Source organism: Monopterus albus, unplaced genomic scaffold, assembly GCF_001952655.1.
Source record: "Monopterus albus unplaced genomic scaffold, M_albus_1.0 scaffold192.1, whole genome shotgun sequence".
Lineage (NCBI taxonomy): Eukaryota > Metazoa > Chordata > Actinopteri > Synbranchiformes > Synbranchidae > Monopterus > Monopterus albus.
In genome coordinates, this window is record NW_018128072.1 from 758,185 (window position 1) to 781,638 (window position 23,454).

A 23,454-nucleotide genomic window follows, 5' to 3' on the forward strand; every position below is an offset into this window, starting at 1 on the left:
CAATGGCATTATCACTTCATGAGCTAGCCTACACTCCTCTCCCTCCCTACATCTGTCTTTCTGTCATTCTTTTCTGTGCGTACACCCACTGTTTCTCCCTCCTCATAGCTGCTTGTGTTGTGAAATGCCTCCTGACTGCTCTTCTCTCTCAGTTTTTTTCTCACAGATGTACACCAGCCATCTGGGTACTTGTAGGACATAGCAAAGGCACTAGTGGTGCAGCCTGCCTCTGTTCAAGCCTGTTAGCATTACAGAGTTATTCATTCCTACTATTCTGTTGACAGTAACTGATAACATGGCAGGATAAATAGTGTAAATAGGAAATACCTGCTCAGATTTACTGTAAATTCCTAGTCAGTGTGTTTATGCCTCTCTCTGCTTCCATGTCCTGCTGCATTCCCTTCTTATTTTACTGAAATTATATGGAAAATAATCTCTGCAGAGCACAAATAAACATTTAAAACTTGGTGCTCTTTTTAACTGTGACTCATCTTATTCCCTGTTTTCTGTCTCTCCACCTTCTTCACTGCTCTCACATCCTTTTGTACTCTCTCTCTCGTCCCTCCTCTGTGGTATTTCAGTAGAATGCAACCTCACTTGTATTATTCTGGCCCAATTTGACTTTGCTGTTGGTTTTCTCTTGCATCGTCCGCTCGTATTCTCTCACTTCCTCCATATTCAGCCCTGTGGGGAAAACAAAGCATCAGATCAGAGTGTGAAGAAAGTATTTAATTTCACAGGGTGTATGTCAAAGGTAAAGTCATACTTTAAAAATATAACAAACTCAAGGACAACTGTGCTGCTTTGAATGTTTAATCTTGTTTGTAAAACATGTAAAACGTTGCACTGTGACTGTGTTTTTGACTCACCATGCCATTCATCTACCCATGCTACTGCCTGCCTGTGGCCAACCAGAAGAATGTCCCGGATGTTCTGAAATAATTCCAGAAACAGAAACAAAGAAAATGTTTCTAAAACAATGTGACTGCTAAATTTAGCAAGATTTTATAGTATGTCCTTGTCAAATTAATGGCCATACCTCTGTGTAAAATGACAAATGAGAACATAGTAGAGATAAATGGAAACTTATCTCAGATGAGAGATACCTTATCTTAGTGATATGATTTGTGTTGGCCTGTCTCACAACCCAAACCACATTCCCGTAAACACTTGTGCTATACAATAATGTTGGAAAAAAGGGCGTAGCTAGTTTTGTTCTTACTACTTTTGCTCTTACTACTTTTGGTTTTTCTTTTATGCTTTCTTGTGGAGTGAAAAATGAGCTGAAAGCCTTTGTCAATCAGCGGTTTAACTTGTTCCACCAACAGCTGTTGTGAGAAACTCACACCTTTGCTTTGTTTGCACTGAAAGAACAACGGCCCTTTTACTGCTTTGTAGTGTGAAGCAAAACAGCAAATGTCCTAATAAATCTGACCTTATGGTGGATTACATAAATCACAGAGCAGAGGTCATTTGCAGCTAACAGGCTTCTTGCGAATGGGTTTGGTTTTAACACTGATGTCTAGAACTTACTGTGAAAATGCAACACATGGTAGATGCAGACAACAAAATGAAAAACACCACTATGCAGAGATCAATGCTCAAAAGGAGAAGAACACTTTATAGAAGGTAGTTAGACGTAAATTTAAATTTTTCCATTTTGAATTACACCTGAAATGGCTTGTGACAATAACTGCAGATCTTATCTCAATCCAGCCATCTTTACATCAGCATACAGGTAAAAGGCATTATGGGAAACAAAGCTCTGTCTCACTCTATGTATGAACTCCTCAGTCCGGGTCTGGAAGCCGTAGACCTCGAAGCTGCAGTACACCCTCTTATAGGAGCACATAATGGGCTTATGGTTGTCTCTCCAGCCTTTCTCCAGGGGACCTCGGCCAGTTTTACTTGAATGCCAGTGACTCAGGTCCTGCACAAAGCACACAGTGGGTCTCTATAGTTGCTGAGTCTGCAGAAGCTTTGGCTTGGTAACGCATCTTCAGGGGGAGCTATGGATGTGCATGTGCACATTGTGTGTGTGTATGTGTGTGTGTGAGAGAGAGAGTGTGAGGATGTGTGTGCAGGTGTGAGCAGACTGTTGCTCAGCACAGCCCATAAGAGAAAAGTGTGATAACACATGCTATGCATCTGTGAAAATAGGACTGTGTTTGTGATGTTATGTTTTCACTTTGTCACTTAATATATGACATTGGTTTCTTTGGTTTTTGCTTGTGTGTGCAGCTTGTGGACAGTACACTCATGCTTGTGTTCTCAAGCCTGTGAATTGACCTTTGTCTCCAAGGACTTTCAGGCAGTAAAGTGTAAAACCATGGTGGGGGCATGGTGAAGACAGGCAGTTTGTAAAGAGACGTGGGTGTTTTATTGATTTATACTCCTTTAAATGCAAAAGCACAAGTGAGCAGAGAAACAAAGAGGAAAATATTTAGCATTTGTGCACACTGTATGTGTGAGACACTATTTGACATTTTTTGGAACCTACACATATTGGCTTTATGTATGAGAGGTAGAAGAGTAGATATAAGCTTTCAGCACAGTACATGCAGCAGCACGGTCTCCTCTGCAGATGTGTGCATACTGCCCATGTGAACTGTACTTTCATCTGTGCAGGACGTGTCATTGCTCATTGTATTAAGGGCTGTGGAATAATTTACAGCAAGGATACAGAAAGAGAGCAGAGGAAGAAAGCGAGCAAAGCTAAATGTGGCAGCTCTTTGGTTAAATTTTTACAGCTGGCTGTATGTCCCCACTCTGCAGAGTGTGTGTTGTCTTCTACTTGATAAATGTGTTATTGATTATTGGTGTGTTTCAGGGGTACTACACAACAACAAGCCAGTTACCAACGTCAAGCTGCGCACGGTAAGCGTCACGACCAGGAGTCCGTACACTGTGTGCAATTACTTGATTGCTGGGGTGTGTGCACGTGTGTGAGTTTGTGGACCCTGCTGTGAGAAGCATACAGTGCACTTCACACAACTCTCATAGCTATGTGTGAGGCATGGAGCTACAGTAGAGAGAAGCTGATTTGCTTAGCTTAGCATGAAGACATGAGGCAGGGGTAAACAATTAGACTGGCTCTGTCCAAAGTTAGATAGCACCTCTGAAGATGACAGACTAAAACAATGTGTTTTGTTTGTTTAATGCATACACTACATAAGCAACAACTATAATAACATGAAGTTATAGTTTTGAGAAAGGTTATGTGCTAGAGCTGTTCTTTGATGACCAGCAGACTGGTGCTTGAGTCTTTGTTGGTTGCCATTTAATCTCACGGTGGCAACAGTCCAGATGCTGGTAGGCTTATTCTTGAACTTTGGACAGAGCCAGGCTAGTTGTTTCATTTTGTTTCCTGACTTTATGTTAAGATAAGCTACCTGGCTATTGTCTGTAGCTTTATATTTGGTATAATGGCATAAGAATCTCAAACTGCTTATCTAATTTTTTGCAAGAAAGTGAATAAGCTTTAATGTAATCATACAGTCCAAAGACTCAGTACAGTCAGAGTTTCTATACAGCCATTTGTTTCTGCTTTAGTGTCACTGCATGCATCTGTAACTGTAGAGTATGTACCTCTGACTCTTTGTAGTGCTTTTCAGGGATGGAGTCGCTCAGGATATCCAGGAAACTCACATTCTCTGCTGGGGTCGCCGTGTCCCCAAACACCTATATCCAAACAGATGGGGGAGGTCACACAGTGTAATTAGAGCGGACACATAGTCACACTCCATGCACACTCTCACATGGATGTAGTTGTTCACTCAGTGAGGAGCAGAATGAGAGGAGATGAGTAACTGTGTAGGAAACTGAGGTCGCACACTTCTCACTGTATCCCACCCTGAGGCCCTTGGAGCAAATCAAACTGGAGCAAAAAGAGGAGAGAACAGATAGAAAGAGGAGAGGAGGGCTGAGGAGACAAAAAGGCAAGGACATATGCAGGATATTAAAAGAGAAGGGGAAAAAGAGACGAGAGTGGAACACACTTTTCCTTGAGACAGAATGGAGGGAAGCTGGCAAGAGAGGGGAGACTGCACTTTTACTAATCAAATCAAACTTCTTTGTATAGAACCTTTCAAACAGGTTAATGCAATTCAAAGAGCTGTGCAGATGACTGATGTAAGCCAGAATAAATGTCTACAATTATATATGTATCAGATAAATGTAGTATTCAAAGATTGCAGAAAGTTAGTTCATATTATAGAATTACATTATCATAAGTCATGTAGAATTTTACCGTTTTGCTCGGTTGACATGGAACAATTTTTTAAAGGTAATTTGTTGTGCTGCACCTAATGAGAATTTTCCTTACTGGTAAATATTCTGATTGTTTCATGAATTTGTTTGTAAAACTTTGACAATAAAAACAGAGAGTTGCCCATGAATTTTCTGTCAGTGAATTCATCACTTAACTGACCAATCATTTCAGCTCTAATTGCAAATACTTTTGGGGATCATTTGTAACATGTAATTTGTACCAAACAGTTGTCAAATGCTTGTGTTCATGGACAGATTATGGGACACTGGGCCCCCGAGCACAGACATGTAAAAGGGCCCCCACCTGTCTATACAGGAGCAAGACCCACAGGTGTTTTATAAATTTTGCCTGTCTGTGGTTGTTTTGTACCCATATTGTTGTTTTGCATCTTTGTGGCCATTTTGCATTGTTTTAATCATTTAGCATCTATATCTAGTTGTGGTCATTTTGCATCTCTTTGTACCTCTTTTTGGTCATTTTAAATTTCTTGTTAGTTATTGTGCTTCTTTTTTTATTCGCTTTGCATCTCTTTGTGATTATTTTTCTTTGTTTTATTTTGGTCTGTGAGGTTGTTTTGTATCTGTTTTTGCTAAATTTGCAGGTTTGTGCTGGTGAATGATTTTCCAACATGAAATGTTAACAGTCACTTTATCCACAGGCTTTGGTCCTGGGCCCCCTGATCCTTTGGGCCCCTGGGCCTGTGCCTAGTAGGACTGTTCATCCATACCTGTGTTGGACTGAAAGGTACTGTATTTCCAACTAAATGTATTAGAGTAGAAGTATAATGTGACATTATAAGACAATACTCAATTGAAATAAATGTACAGTCCCTCAAATGTGGAACATTTGCACAGATGTACTTATTTTCCATCACTAAGCCTTGAAGTTTGTTTGAGTGCAGTACTATGAATGCTTATTTGTCTGCAATAAAACTATGTAACCTGTAACAACATGAAATGAAACAAGATGTGGCACTTTTCTCTCAGCAGGTAGAAGTCTAGAACTCCACATTTTGACATGCTTAGTCTTGTTTCTTCACTCTTTGCTTAATTACATAGCACAGACTCAAGAGTGGAACCAAGTTGCGGTTCTTTGTGAATTTCTGTGTGTGTTGTTGTGGACAAAATGCAGCATGGCAGCTGTGCTCGCCCCGCTTCATGTCTGGTTAATTGGTCTGCCAATAGTTCGTTTTGTGCATTTGTTGTTGCTTGTTTTTGTAGTAATGGGCACCTCAATTTGATGGACATTTTTTTTGCGCTGCACAGAAATTTGCTCTTTCTCTACTTCCCCTTGTCTTTTTCCTCCCCACTCTTCTCTGTTCACCCCATCTTTCTCACCTCTCACTTGCTCTCAGTCATACTCACATTATTGTTATTGCCATTGTTGTTCTCAAATCTTGTGTCAATACGGATCTTGAACTTGGGGAGGAATGATACCTGTGAAGTAAAAAGAAAAATAGGGGAAAATGATTGCAAGACAGAGATAGAGAGGAGCCTGATACACACACACACACACACACACATACTTGAATGCAACAGAACACGTAAATGAAGTGTGAGAATACTTACTGTATACTCTGCAGCACCGGGGATATTCAATATGGAGAGGGAGAAACAGCATTAGTTACTCATTGTTTTCTCACACACATATGTAGACACACACAGGCGTTAAAAGTAAATAAGTTTGGATAATGCGTTGAAGTGAAAGTAAGCTGATAATCAGCGCACGCAAAAGGCACCTGTTATTGTATATGGGTAGAAGTTCCAAGCCGTTTCTGTGACATAGAAGATTCGCGGGACAAATGCCTTTGCCCAAGACGGTAGTTTACTGAAAGGAAAACAAGAAGAGAGAGGAATCACAGAGAGTAGGAGAAGATTAAGATCTTTTATAGTCAGATTAGCTGTAGGCTAGTCTCACCATAGTGTTAATTTGTGTGACTCATTCCCAAGTATACCTGTGGTGATGAATTGTAACTGTGGAGTCTAGGTCACTTGTCAGAACACGACTGGCATTAAACATATTCTGCAGTCTCTGTAATTATGTGGCATGTGTGTATTTTAGTATGTCTTTACTAATAATGACCAAATGTCCCACAAGCACAGACAGATTAGGAACATCCTCCACAGTGAGAGCATTTCTTTGTTCTTTAAGAACTTATTTTAGGATTAGGCCCTGGGTTACATTAGGGTAATGAGTGAGGTTAGCTTAGGGTTAGGAAATGAATTTAGATTTAAAAGATAATTCTGGTTGCACTGTCACTGAGAGCACGAAGCTAATAAAAACCTTTCAGCACAATAACATGAACACTGCAGTTGTGGGTAGTTTCTGGTGCCTAAACAGTTATTACAACATTCCTTTTCTAATATCTCTCACAGACTTTCTTGCTTAATTAGATGGCTGTAAATTGTTTGCTGGAGAAACAATCTCAAAGCAAATTCAAAAATGATTTGAGTAGCACTTCATTTTAAGGTTTACATGCAATATATTAAAACATAAAGATTCATAACACACTGTCATAAGGGGATATAACGAGATTCTTAAGCGTTTAATAATGTTTTGTCAACAAATATACTGTAACCTGTTCTCTGACGAGCTCATGACTCATGACTAGTATGTAAACAGATATGTCAGCAAATAGTCCAGCACATATCCCTCATAAATCCACAATATGTCACTTTTACACCTTGGATTTTGGTAGGATTAAACTAACCAGATATAAAGTGTTACTTCTTAGTGCTAGCAGGTGGATTTTGACATCTTTATAAAACTTGGTTGGTTCTCCCGTTTCCAGTATTTATAAGCTAAATTAATCACCTCTGAATACATATTTAGCATATAAACACGACTCTTTGCCTGAAGGCAAATAGGAGTATTTTCCAAATTGTCCTATAATAAACATTTAGAAGTGTCCTTATATCTGCTTACAACCACAATGGGTGGTTTTATGCTTATAAATGCTCAAAATGTGGTTGAAGTACAGAGTTACTATCATCTGAATGTACTGTATGAATATGATTACAGTGTAAATATCTTCGGACTGTCGACTCTGATATATAGCCAACACAAGGTAAAAACTTCTCATACATCCTGTGACCACCATCAAGATGAATGTTTTGTGTTAGTTAGATGTCTGTACTTTCAACAATCAGGACACTTTAAGTGTTTAATAGATGATGAACTCATGCTGGAATTTCCCACTGTAGCCCAAGAGTCCTCAGCATATTTTAGACAGAGGGTACTTGGACTTTGGATGTACTGTATGTATGTTATACTGCATTGCAGGTGTTACTGTGCTGAAATTATGATGTATTACCTGTAGTGATATCTGCAACTTGCCTTTACAAGGTGTAAAGATTTATTATGAAGTAAGAGATCAAAGATCGAACAGAGTCAGTTATCATAACCACAGAACTGACAGTCCAATGATAAGTCTCAGGTTGCAAGCAGCCAGAATGTTCAGTACTGGTGCATCATTGAAACAACAGCACAGTCATGAGAGCGAACTCTACCTGCTGAGGTAGATTCTCTTCTCGGTCACTTGTCCTCGGCCGTACTTGGGGTGAATATCTGGCTCGTTCCTCACCACCTCCACTCCTTCTCCCCCGCCGCTCTGCTCGCAGCTGTGCTTACTGATCATGTACAGCTGCCCAATCCTGTACTGCAGCCCAAGGAGAGATTTAGGGTGAGATTTATGGTGGTGAGGATGGGGATAGAGTGAAGCAAGAGAAAAATAACTGCTGAGCAAATGTGACGCACAAAGCAAAATGATCTTCCTAATCCTCAAGATGCTATCTCAAGTTGCTAAGTTACTCACGTTACTAAGTTACTCAAGTTACGTGTGCAGTGTCATTCAAAACGTGTTTGGTGATTGTGCCCGTGCATTGATCACATGATAAATTAAGCAGGCAAGCCCTCATGTTCATCTCTGATATCCTAAAATATAAGTTTTGAAAGAACTTTTTTTTCTCTCTACAAATTAAAAGTTTGGCAATTGGCAATATAGATCACCTTTGCGGGTCCTCTCTGTTTCTCTCGTTTCCCCTCATTGGAAGTGTTTTGGGGAATTTTTCCTAATGTGCACAGATTGAAAATCCCTTTGAAGTAAATTTGTGATTTTGGGAAAATAAAAACTGACTTGACTTGACCTGATATTTAACCCAGTCAGTCAACCTGAAAAAACACAACCACCTCAAATCAGTAATACTGTAGCTCCACGACTGTACTGTAGGGCCAAAATGAACAACCTTGGGCTCAAATAAGTGACAGTTAGGATGAAATACAGTTAAGTCTCCCTGTCTCCATCATTAGGCTGAACTCCAGCCAGCTGAAATTTTTATTCACGTCTAAACAAAATTCTAAATTAAAGAGTTAAACACACCTTTTACTAATGAGGGAGTCGAAATGGATGCTTTTTAACATGTTCAAAAAATTTCTGAACTACAACTGTACTAAATTTGATGCAGCATAAATAAAGCACAGCAACATGATACTATCGATTTTAGTCATTTGGTACGCTTTGGAGAGTGAAATGTACCACAGTTCTCAAAATGGTGGTGGCAGGTTGCATTTTAATAACATACTCTATATACAGCTTGGTCTCAGTACCTAGGCTGCCAGGGTGGGGATGGTTAAGCAGGGGTCTAAACTGATAGATGTCTGGCAAAATTTCTTACACTGATGGCTTCACGGTGATAAGGAAACATGTGGAATTCAAAAATCCAGTCATTATCAATAAACCTGCACCCATTGTTGAGGAAATTGTAAATACAATCAGCTACTAAGAAGAAGTAGCTACAGCAGTAAGAGTGATGGCCGACACTCTCCCAGCAGCAAGTTTGTCTCAGTAATGCTTAGACACAAGCTTTGTATTTCCCATCACTTGCTTTATATAAAGATTGTCCTCCTCGGCTGACCATGTTGTCAAACTATTATTTGGCCAATGAGGGTGAATGCATGGTGTCTAAATTAGGGAGCGTGTGTGGGGGGGCTTTGCTGCTGCAGCCCCAGTTTGTGCTTGATGCTGATGAGGCGGGAGAATCTTCCTTTACTGAGTTTAAGGAGAACGAGACCTTTGGGTGTCTGGAGTGGCCGCCTCGTTGAGCTCAGCCTGACACAATTAGTGTTCCCTTTTCGACAATTTACAAAATACATGCTTGACACAGTAATTGCAGTGATGATGCCATCACCCCCTTTCTTTTCCTTTTTACCCGTTTTGCTTTAGCTCCAAATCACTTGGTGAACGTTAGTTTTAAAGTTATTATGAAGAAGAAATAAAATTATAGTTCAAAAAACTGTAGTGATCTGCTGAGGCCACCATAATGTAATTTGTTTTGTTGCCCTATATTTTTGTGGCTATAAAGCATTATTTTAATTAAATGCCGAAGCAGAGAATGATTGTGAGGATGAGAGAAAAGAGGAGGGCAGATATCACTTTGCCATCTCTCACCATATCCTGTTCACATCGTGTGACATTCCTCCTTCTTGTTCCAGTTACTGTGGAATATCAGCATTCAATATTTACTTATCGGGCATTTACAGAACTTAATTAATCATAGCGATGGGTGCTTTTTACACCATCTTAAGACTAACAGACTACAGAGCAATGAGCTCCTCCCACACACAGGTGGTGAATCTTTTTCACCTTCTACCAAACACATCCTCAGAAAGTTGAGAAGAATACATGTCCTTATTTACCACTGTTGTGCACGCTCACCAGCTATGATGAGCAGCATGTTCAGAAACTCTTTAACTGAAAGGATTTCCATGCATGTTCCTTCTACAGTATTAGGTCTACCAGCAGCGAGTTTGTTATAAATTCCTCAGGAGTTGTCATTGCAGGGTTGACATGCTGCAGCTAGCATCAGTATGACAGCAAGACAAAGTGAAAGGATTCACTAATACAATAACATAGTGTACTGCTCAAAGCAGCTTTTTAAAACCCACCACACAAAGGTGAGCGCAGACTTGGATCTGTCCCTGTACAGTTAAAACATGACTGCTTTTGCAAAACATTTACAGAAACCTTGTCTAAATGTTTGTAATTGATTGTGTACTCAGCTGCAAAGCACAGCATTAACCCCAAACCCTAAATACTAATCAATAGTTTACTCCCCAGAGTGACAGTAGTGATTTATAATACCGATAAAATGTTTTGGCGCTCATTGGATGTTTTCATGAATTGTTGCTTTACAGCCATTAAATCAACGTAAATTTTATATGGACAACCAATACAGTATGCATGTCAGTCGACTTCAGATTGTGCAATACTCTTTGAATGATTTATCTGAGGGATGTTCAGAAGTTTCCAGCGCAGCCTCACCCACTACCAAAGTGTAAAAACGGACTGGAAAGGCAAAAGGTCCAGCAGCACTTGTAGTGTTTAGCACAACTTTAATGTTAAGACCAATATGTTTGGGCTTGTAGCCTTTGTCAGGGTCTGTTAAAAGCAGGTAACAAAGATTTGTTTAAGTAGTACAGATATGTATACTAGAAAAATATTAAAAACATGTAAGTGATTGGTTTTTAAAAAAATAGTTTTGTCATATCTGTACTACTGAAATGATTCTTTGTTACCTGCTGTTACCTAACAGAACCTGACGAAGGCTACGAGCCAAAATGCTTTGGTCTTAGCATGTTCAGTGACTTGGAAGGTTCCTTGTACGTGTCCCCGTTCGTGCTTCACTGTGATGTTTGTACCACAAAGCTGACTCAGCAATTGTATGCACCTTGCAAATATTTAGACTACAATCATCTTAAAGCCTTTGACTGCACACAGGTGATCTCTGTTTACATTACCTGTGATGTACCGGAATGATTCAGTTGTGTCCTGTTAAAGAGGTTCACATGCAAGCATGTACCCTGTAATTAAATTATTTAAATTGTAGAGATCTACAATTTTCCTTTGTTAAAAAAGTCACATTGAGCAGCAGCAAAATATGAAAACTTCCAACCCTCATAGTGGAATCTTTTTTAGAGGACCTGTACATGATCATGGCGTTACAGGCTGGCTGATGTGATAACACATTCATTGGCGAGTTTATTTTGTCGGAAGCAACTTATATTTTCCCCTACATGTAGACACGGGCATTTGAGGGTTGGTGTCTTTCAAACCTGTGCAGAGCTGGAGCTGGAGATCGAGCCTCCAACCCTTCAGGACCACCTGTACCACACATGCCAAGTATCAGCTATCCCTCAGCAGAATGCAATAGTGATCAATCCTGAATGCAGTTGAACTGTGTTGTGCTATTTCACACCCAAACGTCAACAGTATACCTTTTAAAAGTAAAGCAAGGGTTTGAAGATTGTAAATGGCTTGAATTGAGGTAAGTGTCATGATTTAATACCACCCCAAATAAACTGCACTTAAACTTACATTACATTCAGCTGAAAGAGGATTTGCCGCAAGCTCAAGTTTCAGTGTGCCCTGTGCCGATGATGTAAATCCTGTTTTGGACTGCTATTTGTCACTGTGGTAACAGGTAGCACTAAAGGCGGAGTAGAGCATGGTTTAGGATGCACTGAGGGCATTCCCCCTTAAAGCACATTGGTATGTACTGTATCTTCCTCGTCCAACCACCCTTTTTTTTCTATATGTGATCTCTTGAAAAAAAAAAAACCCATTCATCATCTATACCACTTAATGTCAGTCTGGAGCCCATCCCAGCTGACACTGGGCGCTAGGCAGGGTACACCCTGGACAGGTCACCAGTCTATCACAGGGCTGACACTTAGAGACAGACTACCAAACACACACACACACACACACTCACTCCTATGGGCAATTTAGAGTTAACAAACAACCTAAGATACATGTCTTTGAACTGTGGGAGGGAGCAAACTTCACACAGAAAGGCACAGGTTGATTGGTGTGCTGCTACACCATCATGCCGCCTTTATAAATAAACCTGCAAGCCAAATCCATTTGCTTAAGGTTAGGTCTCAAAGCTGTAACCAGTCTGACTAGTTTGCGTGCTGCTGGGAGTCCTACAGCAAACAAGAGAAATAGAGAAGCAGACAGATGGGGAGATAATTTAGACATAACAGCCGTGCTACTTTGTGATACTGTTAACCAGGTGTTGTGCGTTCGCTCCGTTAAATTGGCCGAGTCCATCGGTGCTGAGCATACAGTGCCTCGCTACCCAAGTACCAGAACTCCCACAGAGCAGCCACAGGAGGTTTGAGTGCTCTGTTAGTTCATTATTTATCAGCACATTAGCACTTTCAAGATTGCAAGTTAAAATAATGCTTTCACTTTTGAAATAAAAACCTCTCTTTTGTCAGTTTAAAGCTCCAGGAGGGTAGTGTATGTGTCTGTTTGTGTATGTGTGAGCGTAGGAAAAACAAATACACTTACCTCATCCACAGTCAGTGGCATGCATATGCGGTACTCTTTCATCAACATGGTGCTGTTACAGAGAGGACTGTCTTTGCGAACTGTATCTGTCTACTTCAGCTCTCTTAGTTGCACAACAGACATGCACAAGCAATCTGCTCTGCAGCTGGACCGTTGTGACCTCTTCTAACGCTCTTCTTCTTTTGCTGATGTCAGTAGTCCATGGAGATAAGTCTGGTCCTGCCTGTCAATAAGTATTTTCTGTTTTCCTTCTTTCCCTCCCTGCTAACTCCTTACAGCCGTGTCTCCCCCTTGTCTGTTTCTCTTCTTTAAATAATCTCCTGGACGCGTCTGTTTTTAACTGTGCTGTCTTGCCCGCCTTTTCTTGTTATTTATACTTTCCGGTCTCATGACTTCATTTGCCCTTTCTGTTTGTTTACTTTTTGTTTTGCTTTCCCGCCGCATTGAGAAAGAGGTATTAAGGTGTGAAGTAATACTGAAACCTTTTCCTAACCAACTCTACCTGTTCTTTCTCTTTTTCGCGCTCTCGCCCCTTTGTTGGACTACCCATCTGACTTCTCATGTGTAACCTTGTTTTCTGCTCAGCGCTCCTCCCATTCCCCTCAACCACAGTCTGTTGCTTTCAGTTGCAAATTCCTTTGCCTGTTCCCTCCTTATCTCTTTTTTTCTCTCCCCTCCTGTAGTATCCACTCCCTGCCCTCTGTACTTTACTACCTCACCTGTCCCCCCCTGTCCCCCTCCCTCCCTGATCTCTATCTGTTCTTTACTCTCTGTTGCCGGCACTGCTTTCACCAGTAACACTCTTTATCATCTGTCTATATCTGGCAACGTTAAGTAACGCTGTCTGTAAATGTCAGTCTTTGAATGTTAAGTGGATTCCTCACATGGGCTCCTCTGCAACACTCAGGTTGTGACTGTGCTCAGGGTAGATGAATGATTGATAGGGGTAGTCAAGGTGGGCTACTGGATTAAATATTACCAAAGCCATGAAGATTTCCATTAAGCACAGTGCCCGACTCTCTTACATTGTTTTGCCTCATGACCTTCAGCTTGGTTTAATTGAATCTGTGCTTCCTCAGTGAGTAGAATCGAAGCTGTCGTAATTTCTCACCTATGTCCTTGTGTTGTGAGGCGCTCTCCTTTTATGTGAGTGAGAGCTGATGGTGACTGCTAAGCACATATTGTTGCCTCCCTCTCAAGTAAGAGAAGCAGATGTTTAGCTTTTCTGGGTCAGTCTGACAGGACCAAAACCAATAACAGGCTCTGTTTTCTTTCTCTTTGGTGGAATTCACCTGCTTTTCTTAGTGTGCCTTGAGACGGGGCCAAAGTAGCATGTAGCTTCTCCACATGTCTTCGCTATCATCCGCTCTGCAGTGAAAGAGCGGTGAAAAACAAATTCCTGTTGGGGTTTGCTCCTATCTTATCAGATCAGTGTTTAGAGAAGGGAAGCCACTTCAGAGAGCTGAGGTGTGCATCGCTTGTCTCTGCCTCGATTCTCCCCAGATTCAAGGCACACAGAGTTCTGACAGCACACGCATCAGCGGAGGTAATGGATGATAGGTGGTTACTTAGATGCATATTCAGCAGTTGATGGAGTCATTGATTAACTTTGTTACATCATGTAATTGTGGTTTAAAGGTTGTTTGGGAACTTAGTAACCATGGTGATGGATAGCGGCACTCACAGATAACTAACCCTACAAATTATGGAGCTGATTGAAAGATCGGTCTGCTGGTTGATTAGTATATTATATAGATGTTTACTGTAGTCACGTAGGCATGTAGCCTTAATGCTCAAATTGGATCACTTTTTGTCGATGGTATACATTTATGCAGTGGTGGAAAGTAACCAAGTACATTTATTCAAGTACTGTACTCAAGTGCAATTTCAAGATATCTGTACTTTACTGGAGTATTTTCATTTTGTGCTACTTCATACTTTGACTTCACTACATTTTAGAGGCAAATATTGTACTTTTTACTGCACTTTATAACTTTAGTTACTAGTTACTTTTCAGAATCAGGTTAATTTAAAAAATGACAGTATAATCATAAGATTGTTGATCTATGGTAGAAAATTCACTTGTTACCCAGCAATAAAACTAGTTCCTCCTTAACCAACTGCAACATTAAAGTGATTAACACAATAAATCCATCAATGATTATAATACTAATACATTTTAAATATGCCATTCTACACAATGAGCACTTTTAGTAGTTTAGGTGTGTTTTGATGATAATACTTTTGTACTTTTACTTAAGTAAAACTGTGAATGCAGGACTTTTACTTGTAACAAAGTACTTTTACACTGGGGAATTGTTACTTTTACTCAAGTAAAGGAGCTGAGTGCTTCTTCTTCATGTATCCATCTGTTCTCATCCATGGCTGAGAGTTTTATTTTATGTTGGATTTTTCACTTATGGCTTTTCTGACCAGGTTTTATGACACAGTATTTATTTTAATTCAATTTTTTTCTTCAATAGCAAACTTTCATCAAAATAAAATAATAAAGATTAAAGCAATATGCTGTACAACTGAATAGCTCCACATTAAGAAAATGTAAGATGATTGTTTTCTATAATGTTGTCCATAATATCCAAAGCATAGCAGTGTGAATCTACAGCGATAGGGAGAGCTGGACAGACTTTAGACCCTGGTTCACCTGCTAAATGTCACTGAAACAGGCTCAAAGCAATGCTTTACTCACTGCTGCAGCTGTGATATATCTCAAAGTGAAACTAAACTCCACAATATTTACTATTACTATCTCTGTTCTCACTCACACAGTCACACCTTTAGTCAGATAATTAAGCACAATGCAGAAATTTTGACATCTGTCATTCCAGGAGCAGCCATCTAAATTTAGAGCCGATAAGGCGGTCTACTGACAGTCCAATCAAAATGCCTGGATTTGCTTTGTTAAGAAAATCTGTTATTTTGCGTGTAGATCAGGGTATGTAGTTACAGTAAGTGATCCTTCAACTTGATAGATTATTATTATTTTTTTAAGAATGTAGTCACTCTGTATGGGCTGCATTTACACCTGTATGGCATCTCCAAATCCCTGATCTGATCACCTTCAGGCCGCAATGTGTTGTTTATTTACACTTTGGATTAACACATTTTTCTTGATCCAGGTAAAAATATCCAGACTATTTCCTTGATATTTTGATGATTTACAGTACTCTTCAAAATAAAATAAAAGGTTTTTTCAAACTTCTAAGTGGTAAAAATATGATTGATGAGTACAATAAAATCTATAGTGTAACAGCTACATTTATTGCTTTTGTGATGAACTACTAAATTAATTTTTCCACACTCATGCGTGAAACTTAGCTGAGGAAGCAGTGCAGTACTTTCATCTGACTGAAATATTTTGACACTCTAATTATGGTCAGAGCTGCCCGTCCTTATCTCCTGTCCTGCCGGACAGAGGAGCAGCCAATGATGGAACTGGACTTCATCAGGCTGCTTAAACGTCAGGTCATTAAATGAAAAATGAATGAATGAAGAAAAAATTGGTGATGCATTCCTTAACTTCTGTGTTTCTTTCTCCGATTGTGTTCATGTGCAGTAGATTGTGTGCGCATGTAGCTGTGCCAGTGCAGCGATGATTGTGAGCAAAACAGGCCTGTAGTAATCTGGAAAAAGGAAGAAGCAGATCATTAGCTGGTGGGCAGGCTGTCATCACATTGCTAGCTCTTCAATCAAAGTGTGGTCACAAGCCAAGTTCAGAGGTTCTCTGGTGTCCCTTCCAGAGCATGTGAGTGATGGACCCCTCCCGCTCGGCCCTCCTAGATTAGCAGTGGCTTGGTGGAGGCCACAGAGCTGATACTCTGCAGCTTTTTCATCTCACAGCAGGGTGAAAGGTAAGGCTTTGAGTTAGATTTAAGATGATGAATTCAGCAGTCTGTGAGGATAATGTTTGACAGCTTTGAGTTCCATGTTATACAGTTATGAAGTGTGGTAAGTACCAGCATCTCTCTGTGAGTGTGTCAGGATCCTCAGCCTCCCTCCCTTCCTTCGACTATTGCGACAAGTCTGCTGGATGCCTCTGATTTCTGTTTTAGAGCAATCATCAAATACCTGAAGTATTTAGGTCAAACTTTAGCCTAGCAAAAGGACAAACAAAGGGAAAGAAAAATAACAGTGAGAGAAATATTGTCTAAAATTGTCCTCTGTTTAGTGTCTCAAAGCACAAACGCTGTCAGATGCAACTGCACAGCAAACAAAAGGCAGGCTGGTTGTTGAGCTATCATCTCTGTGTGCTGTGATGTGTAATGTGGGTTTTATGTGTTGTAAGTGGGGGGTCTTTGTATGTGTGCATGCCTGGCTGGCTCCTCTGTGTTAAGATGTAAGCTTAGTCTTAATCTCCTTGTAGTTGAGTATCCGGCTGGTGCTAAGACATTGATTGGACCTATTCCTTAATTGATACCACTGGAGGGAGGACCACCTGCGGTTTTTGGTGTGTTACAAGTTCAAAGTGAATCCCCCGTGACCTGGATGAAACAAACGCTCACTTATCCTTATCGAATCCCTATCTTGTGTTGTCAAACTGTGCCCTGCTGGGAAATGTGCGCATTCCAGTGAGAATGATGAGGTCTTATCTGACATTGTTTGGGCTCCAGACAGTGTTCTGGGTCATGCCAATCACGGCAGCACCCTAACATGATAACTCAGTGCAAAAGAAAGTCCAACTGCCTTTGTTAATTCTTCTCAAACACAAATATATGCCCATACACACTGGGTGGTGTGTTTCCTTATTAACACAGGCTGCTTGCTCTGGTAATCAAGTGTTGTTGAGTGTATATTCCCAGATTAATAGTTATTTGAAATTGTTCAGTGTACTTAAATGGCATCATTAATCTGAACAAGGATGGCTCATATCTACAGAGCAAATTGAAATAAAAAGGATCCAGATCTTCTTTGTACAGTAGCAGATTTTTTTAAATTAATATTATTATTTCCATTTGAAAGTCTGAGAGAGAATGAGGCAAAGAGAGAAGAGGAATGAAAGAGAGAGAGAGAGCATCCTTATGTGCATTGGAGGCAGCTAAAGGCGTTCAGGGCAGGGATGATCAGAGGGTGTGTGAGCCCAGCACATTCATCAAGGCTCTCCGCAGGGACAGAAGTTGAGGCATGCCACAGAGATGAATAAAAATGCTGCAGACCGTAAAGAAATGAAATAATTTATTCAAGGAATGGACTGGATGGGATTTGGAGAGAAGTATGTGTGGAAGGGGTCGGCGAGAGAAATGGATTAAAGGCTGCGTTCAGTGTCTGCATGAAGCTCAAAAAGGAATTCTGTTGCAACTTTCCTTCACTTTCTGAGACTGGGAGAGAAAGGGAGAAAGAGATAGACTGAGTGAATGAATGCAAAGCAAACACACACATATAGTTTAGTATGCAAAACGGGGGGGGATGTACAGAAAGTTCAAAAGGCAGCTTTAGCTCTTTTCAAAAGCTAGACAGTGGTCCTTTGACCTTCACTTTTCTTTACTGACCCTCTGTCCCTGGTAGGCTAGTGGTTCAAATCAGGGTTGCGTCAGGAAGGGCATCTGGCGTAAAACACGTGCCAAATGTCAACATGCGAGTCGTCAGTGTGACGATTCGCTGTGGCGACCCCTAAAAAAAAAAAGGGAAAAGCCGAAAGTGACTTTCTTTCTTTCCCAACTCTTTATCGCCATCTCATCCAACCAGCTACAATGTTATTCTGTGTCAAAGCTTCATGTCCTTCATAGTAATGCCCAACAGTCCAGCCAGACTCAGAAAAGCCAGTCTTGTGCTACAAAAGAAATACAATTTTTTTGAGTTCACAAACAGCTCTACAATGCTGCACCATGTGTAAGTCTCAGTATATTCCCTAAGGCTCACAGTCTGTTTGTTTAATGGCATCCATGCCAGATGGAGGAATTTGCCAGTTACAGTGAGCGGAAATAACAGAACCGGAAATGTGAAAATAATAATTAAAAACAAAAATACAATGTTTATCAGTGATAAAAGGATGGGATATATTTCAACAAGTTCTGTAGTACACGCTGCGTTGATCAAATGTAGAACTGGTTTGTGGGAACATGCCAAATTCATTTTCAGGTATACTACCAGGCTGATGCCACTCCTATGAGACACCTGAAACCTTCTCACAGCCCCTCATTCTCTCACCTCTTATGGTTAACCTCTGTCTTGTATACCTGTCCTTTCTCTTTTCCAGTGCAGCACCCCTGAAACTGAAGGACTCTAATGATATCAATATGGTAAAGCATCTGTTTGTACTGTATGTAACATCTGTATGGAGTGTGTCTGCAAGTGCTGAAAGGGTAAAAAGTTAGGAAGGTTGTTGATACTATCTGATGAATATTTGCTACACGTTGTAACTAGTAAATTTACGCAACCCCTAATATTCTGTTGACATGAATTTATACAGTAAAGTTAGCATTATATTGTTCAAAACATTCATCACCTGTGACAAGGCTAATATATTTTGTGTCTGCTTTTCCTCATTTTCACTTGTTTACTTAAAAATAACTAATTTCCTTCTTAGAAGACTTTTGCTTCCAAAATAAACTGACGACTGACTTGAAGCATCAGAGTAAGCCAGAAAAATCATATTTCATGTCACTCATAAGTAACCACAGTGCTTGTATGAACACCTTAAATCTCTAATGTTTGTTTTTAGAATTTGTTGAGTTTGTTGTGTGGGCTGTTCAAGCTGCGGGCCATCCATCTCTGTTTGTCATTGTCTTTTGGGCTGAATGTTTCAATAACATAGCAAAAGAAAACAAGACTAGCAGCTGACTTACAGGCCACAGATGGTGGACCTTCCCAACAGCACACGACTGCAGGGCAGTGGTGGATGAAGTACAGAGATCATTTACAAGTACCTGAATAAGAGCAGCAATACCCAACTGTACAAATACTCTATTTCAAGTAAAAGTGCTTCTTTGAAATGACTATTTATGTAAAAAGACATAGGTGGAATAAAAGGTAATGTAATTACTTATATAAAACATAGTACAGATAAAGTGTCCCATAACGTGGTATAGCTGGAGTTAATATAAATGACTTTACAGTATATATTGTTGGGTGATTAATCTGTAACAGTGCATTTATTTTATAATCACATGTTTTCTATGTAAATTCAGATCTTCTAAAGTAACTGCACCTATCTGATGAAAGAAGCGAAGTAAAAAGTGCACTTCTCTCTGAGTTGTTGTGAACTACAAAGGTCTAATATATGGAAAAAGAGAAGCAGCTCAGAAGATTCTCTACTCCTGCATTAATTTGACTATTTTAGTTACTTACTCTCAAAGTAACAGGATATATACTGTATGTAGAGTTGCAACAATTAATTGACTGGACGGACATTAATTTGCAAATGTTTTGATAATTGTTTCATTTAAGTGCCCAACATTTCATGGTTGTAGCTTCTCAACTGTGTGAAATTACTGCATCTGTGTACACAGCATATGTGTATATGTCTATAAATATATGTATTTGTATACTTTTATGTGCGTGTGTGTATTTGAGAGAGAGTGAGAGAGAACCTTATTGTCTGATTGTTAGCTTGGAGCTAAACAGATGTGTAAATAGAGATAGGGGAGCCCAGTCAGATCTGATCAGACCAAACAACAAAAATCAAGCTGTCTCTCACTCTTGCATTTGCTCTCCCACACACAAATACACACATGCTCTCACAGACAGTAGGTGGGAAAAATAAACAGGCATCAGCAAAATAATGTGCCTTAATTGCACATCCAGCCTTTATTAACCGCAACGGGGAAAAAACACTCCTGCACTCTACCTGTCATGTAAATGTACTCAAACAGCGTTGGTCTTTGTGTGCAGCAGAAGCATGCCGACACACACCATGGAGTAAATACAGTGATAACACACACCATCACATGCCTCATAAACCTTAATGTTACCACTACAATATCTCTCTAGGCCCAGGCAAAACACAAAGACCACTATAGGCACTGGAAGGAAAAGAGCGAAGAGCACATGGGCGACCTGTGATGATGGATTGATTGATGAATGCAAATGAAGACGAATGCATGTGGCAAATACAGATAACGAAAAGAATATGAGGAGCAGAGCGGCTCATTCACCTTTTCCCTGCAGCAGAAAATATGAATAGCTGATGTGTATCTGGCCTATTAATGCCACAGCAGTGATAGTGAACGCACCAGTGAACCAGATATGGATCCCTTATCACAAATTATATGACCCAGGAACAGTGAGCACCAGTTTTTCAAAACCATCTGCAGCCTAATCACTGGGTTGGGACACAGATCAGTTTAATCGCCCTACATCCTAACCTTTATTGTCATATGGACTGAGTACAACTGACCATAGCTCAGTGTACAGGTAGTATAACTAGTTGCAGTCAATGGTTTAATTGTTTGTCTCCAGTGCAGCATCAATCAGAAAACATCATGGAAACAAGCAGGTGAAAACTGGTACGCTGTGAATGTGGGAGATACTGATTGGACCAAACTTGTAAGATATCCTCTTGGATTTAACAAAATTGTGATGGATATTTTTCATGGTTTCTGTTATTTAATAGTACAAATGGTTAATCAGATGATAGAAAAAAAATAATGTTACAGTAATTGTTGGTTGCTGTGTATGCAACGTAACATTTACATGTTTGCATTTGTTGGTGTAACTGCGTGTGTGCCTGTGTGAACCTAGTATGTCTTGTAAGGTTACAGGGTCAGTTCACCATATTTTTAATTGACCTCTAATGACATCAAGTAATGCAGATAGGTTTAGTTTTCTTTCTTCTGGTTTTAAGATGTCTCTTGCAGAGATTTCTGGCCCACTATTGAGTGTTTTTATTGGAAGAACAAACTATGAATATGCTTGACAGCTTGTTTTGTGAATTATACAGATTAATGAGGGCACTGTTTCTGCAAAGAGATGTGGGTGTTAAAATTTTCAAATTAAATATTTCAGTGTTATGGCAACGCAAATGAAATTCCATTCAACTCTGAGGGTGGAAACAGACATCTCAGAGAAGTATACTAAATCTTACAGTCTGGACAAATAAAACTAAAACTAGAAGTAAGTGAGAAGTTATTATTTTTTCAAGTGTATGAACCATTAATTGATATTAAAATGGAAAATTTTACAAGCAAAATCTATTTAGAGCAGGGTGATACATGTTGTGTTTCCCTAACGTCAGTACACATTACAGTGACTTGCATTCCTGGAGACTTACCCTAACCACCATATGCCTAACACCTAACCTTGAACCAAGTCGTCATCACTCTGACATTTGATAATTGACATTTTGGGGACTTGCTTTTTCATAAGGATGTTGAGTCCCCTCATTATGACTGTGTAAACTGATTTATGTCCCTACAACATGAGAAATACGAGGACACACACACACGCACATGCTCGTAGTTCTATCTTTGTAAGGACACTCATTGACATAAAGCATTCCCTAGCCCCTTACTGTAACTTTAACCATCAAGACTAACTGCCCAACCATAACCCTTGCCCTAAACCTGACAAACCTTGCTCTGAGTGTATTTAGAAGCGGGTGCAATGATGACTGTGTTTGAGAGAGTGATACAGGTTCCTTGGGAACAATCTTTTAAAATCTGATGAAGGGAGCATTACCTTTAGGCGATGACCGATATCCACAGAATTGCATCGACACAATACTCTAACGTGTGTATGTTTGCGGCTGCATGTGTGTACCATGAAGGTACTGTCATAATGATTATTGTTCAGTTAGATGGATCTGAGTTGTTTGTCCATTATTTACTATACATCCAGGGGCAAGACACACATTTATTAATACAGGAAGATCTTTGTCCTACTTGTGCTGAAGCTATTGTTTCTGTGTGTGTTGTGTGTGTGTGTGTGTGTTTATACTGCATGTGTACTTTTTGTGTGTGATCGCAAAGGGGTACAAAATCATAAACTCATTTACCGAGTAGCCTGATGCATAGTTTGCTTATCATCTGAGGCTAACTATTGCTTCACTGATTAGTGCTGATTACAAGAGTAAGAGAAAAGGAGGGATGAGAAGAAGACAGAACCGCCCCAATGTAATGTAGCTACACTGCACAGTCATTGTCCCTTGGAGACTCACTTTTGGATAGAAAAGAATTGTAAACAAACTATGCAGTCGTTAAGCAGCCTGTTGTTCCACTTCTCTTCAACAAATGAAAAGTTACTTAAATATAAATATTTCATTTTAAGCTCCAAAGCCCAAACATAAGGAGTTTAACCGGCAGTGTTAAGGTACTGCATGTACCTCCATTCTCTGCAAGCTGTTCAAACATGGTCACTGACATGCTGCTACAGACTTCTCATTCATATGCACTCACGCACGCACCCACGCGCACTCACACACTGGCACACACGCTGCAGCTCTCCATGCAAAGACGCACCGGGCAGGGTTGCACTCACATGTGGATCCACAGACGCTGGTGTGGCGCGTCCGTTTTGCTTGGAGAAGCAGAAAGAGTCGATAGGAGGCAGGAGAAAAAAGGCAGGACGGCGAGGGAGGGATGCAGCGAGCGAGCCATAGATGGATGGATGGACGGATGGGCGGGAGGGAGGGAAAAAGCGGAGGGGCGCATGGGAGGAGAGGGGCGCATTGAGAGGGCTAAGTGGTTCTAGTAAATATTTATATTGCTTTATGATATGCGCGAGAGTGGAAAAGAGAGGGGGGGGAGGCAGAGAAGGGGAGATTATAGAGCGCCCAACCTTTTATTAATTTTTATTCGGTAGGTAAGTTTAGCATTCAACACGTGTCGCCAGTGATGGAGGAGGGAGGGAGTGGGGAGGAGGAGAGAGAGGGAGAGAGAGG

General features: G+C 40.3%; 1 protein-coding gene across 1 annotated transcript in view; it reads right to left on the bottom strand.

Annotated features, from left to right (window-relative positions):
• The window catches only part of pitpnc1b (phosphatidylinositol transfer protein cytoplasmic 1b), a 14,814-nt gene extending 1,499 nt beyond the window's left edge, over positions 1 to 13,315 (bottom strand). Inside the window, exons 1-9 of the mRNA XM_020617614.1 lie at positions 12,624 to 13,315; positions 7,780 to 7,928; positions 6,009 to 6,097; positions 5,839 to 5,846; positions 5,635 to 5,706; positions 3,589 to 3,681; positions 1,775 to 1,930; positions 870 to 933; positions 598 to 684 (exon numbers count right to left, since the gene is read on the bottom strand). Coding sequence (XP_020473270.1) covers positions 598 to 684; positions 870 to 933; positions 1,775 to 1,930; positions 3,589 to 3,681; positions 5,635 to 5,706; positions 5,839 to 5,846; positions 6,009 to 6,097; positions 7,780 to 7,928; positions 12,624 to 12,671 — 766 coding nt within the window. The 5' untranslated portion in view covers positions 12,672 to 13,315. The remainder of the gene's footprint in view (positions 1 to 597; positions 685 to 869; positions 934 to 1,774; positions 1,931 to 3,588; positions 3,682 to 5,634; positions 5,707 to 5,838; positions 5,847 to 6,008; positions 6,098 to 7,779; positions 7,929 to 12,623) is intronic.
• Positions 13,316 to 23,454: the final 10,139 nt, after the last annotated feature.